This window comes from Cynoglossus semilaevis, chromosome 8 (assembly GCF_000523025.1).
Source record: "Cynoglossus semilaevis isolate Cse_v1.0 chromosome 8, Cse_v1.0, whole genome shotgun sequence".
Lineage (NCBI taxonomy): Eukaryota > Metazoa > Chordata > Actinopteri > Pleuronectiformes > Cynoglossidae > Cynoglossus > Cynoglossus semilaevis.
In genome coordinates, this window is record NC_024314.1 from 6,959,011 (window position 1) to 6,967,010 (window position 8,000).

The 8,000-nt window shown below is 40.9% G+C and overlaps 2 protein-coding genes across 2 annotated transcripts in view; one reads left to right on the forward strand and one right to left on the reverse strand.

Annotated features, from left to right (window-relative positions):
* Positions 1-942, reverse strand: part of LOC103381811 (neurabin-2-like) — a 15,225-nt gene extending 14,283 nt beyond the window's left edge. The window contains exons 1-2 of the mRNA XM_025058032.1: positions 842-942; positions 16-612 (exon numbers count right to left, since the gene is read on the reverse strand). Of these exons, the coding sequence (XP_024913800.1) occupies positions 16-501 (486 nt within the window). The 5' untranslated portion in view covers positions 502-612; positions 842-942. The remainder of the gene's footprint in view (positions 1-15; positions 613-841) is intronic.
* The window catches only part of sgca (sarcoglycan, alpha), a 16,035-nt gene extending 8,246 nt beyond the window's left edge, over positions 1-7,789 (forward strand). Inside the window, exons 3-12 of the mRNA XM_008314362.3 lie at positions 3,139-3,310; positions 3,443-3,571; positions 3,677-3,828; positions 4,502-4,568; positions 4,885-5,083; positions 5,200-5,368; positions 5,470-5,678; positions 5,838-5,864; positions 6,139-6,318; positions 6,444-7,789. Coding sequence (XP_008312584.1) covers positions 3,274-3,310; positions 3,443-3,571; positions 3,677-3,828; positions 4,502-4,568; positions 4,885-5,083; positions 5,200-5,368; positions 5,470-5,678; positions 5,838-5,864; positions 6,139-6,318; positions 6,444-6,474 — 1,200 coding nt within the window. The 5' untranslated portion in view covers positions 3,139-3,273 and the 3' untranslated portion in view covers positions 6,475-7,789. The remainder of the gene's footprint in view (positions 1-3,138; positions 3,311-3,442; positions 3,572-3,676; positions 3,829-4,501; positions 4,569-4,884; positions 5,084-5,199; positions 5,369-5,469; positions 5,679-5,837; positions 5,865-6,138; positions 6,319-6,443) is intronic.
* The last annotated feature ends 211 nt before the right edge of the window (positions 7,790-8,000 follow it).

Sequence of the window (8,000 nt, forward strand, 5' to 3'; positions counted from 1 at the left end):
CTGTTGCGGCTGCACCGGCTGTGGTTGCTGCTGCTGCTGCAGCTGCTGTTGCTCAAAGATGCGTCTGGTCTCCTGCAGCTTGGAGTAGCTGGGCGATGAGGCCCGCTGGTGGCCGTTTTCTGGTTTAGTGTCGAACTTGCTCACGCGCTCCGACACGGTGGATCCGAGCTTCAGGAGAGCGCTGTGGTCCACGTTTTCATTCAGGCTCCCGGCTCTGGGCAGGGACAGGCGCACGGATTTGTCGCTGTTCCTGGTCGCCTCCTCCCCCTCTGCATCCGCCGGGGATGTGGTCTGCATCTGCTGAAACATATTTTTGATACGGTGCACATTGGAGCCGTACCTGCGGCCCCGGGGTCCATCTTGCAAGTCTCCGTTGGCAGCATTGTCTGTGACGGGCTTCAGGGCCTGCATCTCCGCCTCGTAGGCGTTCCTGTGCGGTGATGGGCTCCTGAGCGTGGAGCCAGAGCCGGTGCTCTTGGATGTGGATTCGGTCTTCATCATGTTCAGTCAGTGGATGCTCAGTGACGGCATGTCTACTTTCTCAGTCCGCGGTGGCCAATCCGTTCGATCCGCCAAGCAGCCGGCAGCGGTGAGGTGGAGCCCAGACTGTTACTGGCAGATGGAGAGAAACAAAACAACAGATCGCGTTAAAGGCCTGCGATTCTCCCCTGATGCTACAGAGAAAGTGTGCACGATGCATCTGTCATTTGATGGCGTGCGGCAACACAATGAAAGCCTAACGTTGACGGGAAACCGCATTAGTCAATTAAAACATTTGCACAGAAAAAAAGTGGAACAGCAATGAGCGCGGATTTGACGACGCTGACGACAAAGTGCTTACGTTTAATCCCTTTTTGCAGACAGCATCATTTTGATCTCTTCATTCTGTGAGCTGCAGATTTCTGCTGGTCCTCCTCTCTGAGCAGCGACCGGGCTGCTGCATGCAGAAGGAAGCCGCCGGGTCCTAGTGTCCACCCGGTCTGTTTTATGACCTCTCCTAACTGTTTTTTTTTTTTTGTTTGTTTATTTACTAAGCAAAATGGAAAACAACGCAGGGTGTATAAAAATAGATATAATACTACTTACAAAACGGTTCAAAATAGCAACAGGAATAGACAGGGATACAAACCAAAAAGGAACAGTACAATTCAAGCAATAAATACAAACACACACACACAAAGTAATGAGTATAATAAGATAAGTACAGTATTGTGTATTTATTTTTAGAGATTCGAAATAATTTGTAAAACTTTCACTAAATACATCTAAAGGGGGCGCCATTGCTTCAGTAAGAAGTGTTAAGCAGCATGGTCTGTCTTTATTACATACATCTTAAGAGGGAAGTCAGTCAGAAGTTGTGTGTGACATCCATCTAAAAACCTTCAAGGTCACCTTCAGCTGATTTATCCAATAAGAGCTAGGTGATGGTCAACATTTTTACTAACTGTGGCTGACAGTATAGCCAGGCTCCTATTGGATAATCAGGTGTCCAATTACAAACAATATCCAATCATATTTGTCATCCCACTCATATAAACATTTTAATTTCCCATAAATAAATTGTATTAAATGATCTGTGCACATAGTCACAGACTTGATTAATAGCCTACTAATTTTCTAATAATCAGTGCTGCCTGTCATCCACAAACTCTGGGCACACATCCTGTAATAAATAAGCTTATAGACGGTGTCAAAAGGTGGAGAAAACAGATGAGTTGGATGTTATAACACTTTCATCCTCTATAAATAACAAAAAACAATGCAAAAAAAGGTTAATTCGCCTTTAAATTATCAGTAAATTAAAATATTTACTTTGTTTGTGTGTAATATATGTCTAAAAATAGGGGGTGGGGTAGCTGTGAGCCTTTTAAACAAACAACAAAAAAAACTAACGTGCTGAATGAAGAGGCTGGAATCATTAGCTGAAGGTATTGATGCTTTAAAGAGCTCAGGGTCATCAATATAAACCTCATATAACTGGCTAATATGTTGGAATAGAACGAACTGTAGGAAGTTTTATGAAGTTTTTAAATTTCAAAGCAAAGGATAAACTGACAAAGATGTCCTGTCATTTCCTGAGTCTGAGTCTGCTCACTGGTTGCAGCCTGTCAGACAAAGAACTCCCATTAGGACCCAGTAGAACTTTGCTCTCCCTGGACCTTGTGGCCAATAACACATCTGTTATTTGCAGGCCACGTTGATGTCTCGTGCTTTTAGCATCAGTTCTCTCAGATAAATTAATATTGTCACCAAAGCTAGACAAAGCATTCACCTTTTATTGGCACCGTTGGTGGTGCTTTCCACTTCCTGCCCACGCTGTCCTGTCTGCCTTTCAGGTCAGGGCCCAGGTGTTCATTGTTCAGTTCTGTTCATGGTTTTTAAATCTTCAACCACTGGGTCCTTTATCATGTGTGGTCTCCATTTAGAAAGAGGTGAGGGCCAGATGTTCAGTGTGTCCACTGAGCGAAATAACCTGTGAAGAGAATATCGACCAACATTGCCATCTAGCGTTCTTTTAAGGTAACGTCGATTTGTTAGTTGTCTAAAGTACTCTAATTTTTATGATCATTTACCAATCATATTAACGATAATAAAATCATTATTCTCAGATCATTAATCTCTCAGTATCCCACGGAAATGTCAAGTTGTGTAAGGATAAATTCAGAATTCTACCTAAAAAGCCAAACAATGAAAACAGAAGACTACTGACAGACGTGTTAAGTAAATGTTGCTTGTATCAACTTCAGAATACTAAGGAATTCAAACTTCCGTTTTGTACTAGGAATAAAGAAAAAAAAAATCGTAATTCTCATCATGATCTCGGAAACTGAGATGAAAGAAAAAAGAAGTGGGGTCTGTGACTGACAGCAACACATGTTCTATTCTCTACATCATTTTCATAGTAAACCAGTGTTTTGATGGACAGGCCGGGACCTTGCATAGATTCAACCAAGTCATCTAAATAGAAAATACTGAGAAACTGTAGAAATATATTCACTAACTTTGATAGTTAATATAGTGGATATATTCTAGTTACTGAAAACAAATGTATTATACAATATAAAAATGTGTCAAAAGTAACCAATCACCTCTGCTGTTATAAATATGTTTTATGGGCAACTCTGTTTTACGCCACAGCTCCACATTCACAGACTCACAGACACCCCTGCCGGATGTTGTTAGGTGTGGGTAGTAAAAATAGCTCTGATGTAGCCGTGCTGCTCTGACCACGGCCCCGTCCGCTTGGCTCTGTCAATCAAAGGCCAAAACAAGATGGCAGGCAGCAGGAGCTGGGGCTTCTTTTTAACAGGCAAGTTTTATTCTTTAACATCATTATGTTAAAGTCTGTCTGTTGTCCCCTGTTGTATTCAAAGTATTTTTTCTGTCATTTCCAACTACTGCGTAACCACTTTTGATTCTTTTTTTTATTGTGTCTACATAGTTTGTGCCGTCAGTTTGTATGGAGCCAGTGCAGAGATCAAGTTTACCATTCCTGTTGGGAAGTTATTTACATACGAGCTGATGAGAGAGACTTTCCAGAATGACTTTGAACCTTTGTCCAAACTTTACGGTAAGATCCTGAATCATACGTTTGCACTGGTTGTCTTCACAAACCAATACAAAACACTTACTTATGCATGCACTTCTCCAAACTTTTATTTTGTATGCGGTAAAGCTGGACGCCTGTACGATGACCCCATGATGTTTAAGTGCAACAGGCAGAATTACCCAGACCTCCCAGAGTGGCTGCGTTTCACCCAAAGGCACTCTTATGACAATGGCTTCCTGTATGGCACACCAACATCACCAGGCAAAAGTATTATTGAGGTATGATGTCATCATCATACTCATGCAGTAAAGTAATGGCAAAAGCCAAAAATATGCAAAGCAGTCAGAAGGCAAAAAATTCAATTTCTGACCTCATTTTGTCTGTGAAAATTCAATTCAATATTTATGCAAATTCTTCTTCTGTGCTGAACGAAGATAAGATTCTAGTGCAGCTCCAACAATGGTGAGGCTGAAAAAACATCCAGCTATCTGAAAGATCGGAGGAAAATGTCAGGTGGTGTCAGCCGGCCCCCGAGACTGACGCTTGTGTGTACTCACTGAAGTGGAACTAATAATAAAATCCAGACAGAAACCTATTTTTAAAGAATGCATAAGAATGATTGCCGTGCAGCGGTATGGAACCAGATCGAATCCAGGTTCATCTAAGGCAGACCTGGATAAGGTACTGCCCCTGGGCCAGATACAGCTTTCTAATCTGGCCTGACATCCATCTTTGTAAGTTAAGGTTTATTCTTGTACATTGTATATTAATTATTTCACCCATCTTTAAACATCCAACCAGTACAGCCCACCAGTCAAATTTGGAACCTCATTTTGGCCCCTGATGTCCAGCACTGATCTAAGGCACAACTGGAGACTGTTATATTTTAAATAGCGTATACATTGTTACTGTAATACTGTATTAATAAATTCTTATGCATTTTCTTCAAAGGTCTATGCTGTCAACAAGCGCAGCTATGACACAACCAGACAGATACTGGTGATTAAAATTGTCCCAGGTATGTGTGATCTGCAGGTAAAGAAAATGATTGTGATTTTTTTTTCAAATATTTAACCTTTTTCTGTTTTATCATATTTATATGCATTTATATGCAATATCTCGAAGCACGAACAACAAAAGTGGTTTCTTTTTACGCGTTTAGTCAAAGCTTCTTCCAAATGCATTGTAACTCTGACACACACATAGTAGTATATATATATAATGCCAATATGTTCAAACACAATATTTGCTTTTCTATAAATACTTCATATATTGCATGCTTAAACAATATGTACTTTTTAACTTTTATCAAACCAAATCTCTTTCACTCACAGAAAAGGTTTTGCCATACCAAGCTGAATTCTTCATCAAACTGAGGGAGATTGAGAAGGTGCTGCCCTCTTCTGTCCAGGATGAGATAAAGCAGGATTTACAGAAGCTGTGGGATACAGAGCCCTTGGAAATTATCAATATCACAAACGCCCTGGACCGTGGCGGCCGAGTCCCCCTGCCTCTAGCAGGACACTTTGAAGGGTAAACTGAGAGATTCCTACAACTGTGGCTTCTTCTTTTTTTTTCTTTACCCTCAATAAATTCCAGTAAAACTGGAAAATGTATTTTGATGATGTATTGCTCCCCTCCTCCTGTAGTGTCTATGTGAAGGTGGGTTCTGAGCAGTATTTCTCCGAGTGTCTACAGAAGGTGCTGACACCGGAGCACCAGAGGCAGTGCAGCACTGGGGCCAAAGTCAGGATCCCTGGAGGCTGTAACTTCTGCAGCATTCCCAGTAACTGCATCACATGGTGTAAAATAGAACTGGTGAGAACACAGCAGTGCTACAGAGAGAGACACTCAGTGGATATGAACCGATGTTTTTAATCAAAGGCCTAAATTACATCAAACCTTTGTGCTCCCTGAAGTTCGACCTGACTCAGCAGACGCCGACTCCACCTCCTCCCACAGTGGGGTCAGGTATTATGGAGGCGGGAGGCGACTTCTACCCTCCTGAGTCTCCCCCCAGCAGAGATTATTTCCCAGACTACCTAGTGACAGTGATTGTGCCTCTGATCATCGCCATCCTTCTGTGTCTACTGCTGGCCTACATCATGTACGGCCGACGAGAAGGAGTGTGAGTATTCGCTCTGAAATTAAAATGAAAAAAAATCCAGAAATTCATTAAAAAGTAACTATTTGCCCTTACATTATATTGTGTGTGTTATTCAGGTTGATAAATAAATGTTTGATATAATTCCATTATAAATTAAAAGCTGTATTGTCTTTTATCTAGTGCAAAAAGGAACGCAAGGACCAACCAGTAAGTACCCTTTTTTTTTATTATTTAAATTTGATTATTGTTGAAATTATAATGACATTCACATGCTCCGGTTTGTGTTATTGTGTTTTATTGTACAAAAAAATTGCAAAACGTATTAAATGCCCCAAATAACAAAAACCATATTTCACAGGGCATACCATTTATATTTGAATTATTTTTTCTAAGATGGCCTCAAGTGGCCCTCAGTCCTTACTTTGGACGTGCTGTAGCAAGACAAACAGATCTAGTACTGTTGTGTTTTTGTGTTTTGTAGAATTCAGCTCTATCACCACCACACCATTCATGGTAATAGTGATGAGCTGAGACAGATGTCTGGACACCGCGGTGTTCCTCCGCCTCTGTCCACTCTGCCCATGTTCAACAGTCGGACTGGGGAGACACCCCAGCCCCTGCAGTCTGACAGCCCCACTGTCCCCCTCATCATGGCCCAGCAGTAAGAGCACCATCCATCCACTCTTTATTCTGCACCTCTAATACATTCTACCTCATGTCTGTCCCTGAGTCTGAGAGAGAACGAAGATAAAACTTCTTCTTTCTTCCCCTTCTTTTCTATTGTAGTGACCCCTACAGTGACACTCTGCCCAGGTAAACTCCTAACAAATGACACCCTCCTTTGGCAGTGCCATCACCCCAAACTACAATGTTTCTTTGAATGGGTGACGAATGAATGGTGGATTTGAATAGGATTTGAGTTGTTCTCTCTGCTGTTTCTTTTTGCAGAAAATAGACAGAAAAGTTTGTCAGTCACACAGTGGTTTGCCTCTTCATTCTATTTATTTTACAGTTGCAGTGAAAAGACGTGTGTTTTATTTTCTCTTTTGGGTTCAGCTTGAATATACAAAGTGAGGGTATTCCCTCTCATGTGTTGGTGACTTCTTGTATTCCCCAATTTTCACAAACAATAAAATAGCAACAAAAATCTCATTTATAACTTTTTGGGTGTGTATTTTAAGTTTGCTTGAGAGGTTCTCAAAGTAGGTAGGGATGTCTGTCAAAGTTCAACATAGTAAAATATGCAGTGTGTATAAACAAAGCAATCAATGTTTTGAATTATTCTACATTCCTGGTACTTTAGACAAATGTAATACTGATTTCAAACCTTCAGGGAGTTTTCCAATGGTGCGTGTCTGTTCCTCTAGTCCAGCGTTGAACTTCAACTTTAGCTGCTGTTTTATCAAGAATCATCCAGGAGGTGTCACTGGTGTTCATCTTTATTGACGCGCTCAGGGTCGTTTTGACTGAACAGTCATCTCCCCTCCTCCCCTCTCAATTTAATTTTCTATTTTTAAGATTATGAAAAAAGAAAGTGAGATAACAGACTTTTTTAAAATTATAGTCTGTGATTTAGCAGCTGATGCAAATTTGACCTGATGTACAGTATATAAATTAGGTAGGTCAGGTCAGGTTGGGGATTCGAATAAGGGCCTTGTTTTCACTGCTGCATAATGGCAACATATTGAATGCAACTGCTGTGGAACAGTTGATTACTGAAACAATTCACCACTAGAATAGGTGTAGCCTCCTGACGTCCTGAAAGTCTCTGTAATTACTGTAGCTGCCTTACATTGGTGTGCCGAGCCTATTGTCCCAGCACCTGACTTCAGTTTCACAACAGTTGCAAGACAGTGAAAACTCTGCCACTGAGTAGACCACTTCACATGCTTTATTTCAGCACCCAAAATAATTAAAAACATCTTGATTTATTATACATGTACAAAATAAGTACAGAATCTCTCTTTGAAAACCATGAAAGTGGGTCTGCTTCAAATTATTTTTTAAGAAACCCTTCGCGAAAAAGACATCAACAAACAACATGAACAACAGGTTGGGAGATGTGTGCTGTTATTTTTTTTTGTTTTGCTTTTAGTGAAGAGAAACTTTCTACAGGGGCAAACAGACAGAAAGATCAACACTGAACACATGGGCAGGGAGATGATATTGAACCAGAGTCACTTGCTTTCTTGTTTATCTACAAAGACATGATTGCATGCATTACATCTGCAATGAAGACCCTTTCAGAGGACCTCTGTCATCAACCAACACTTCAGAAGAAAACAATTGCACTGCATTGACAACAAGAGGACGAGTCAATTTAGTAGCACCAAAGGTTCTGCA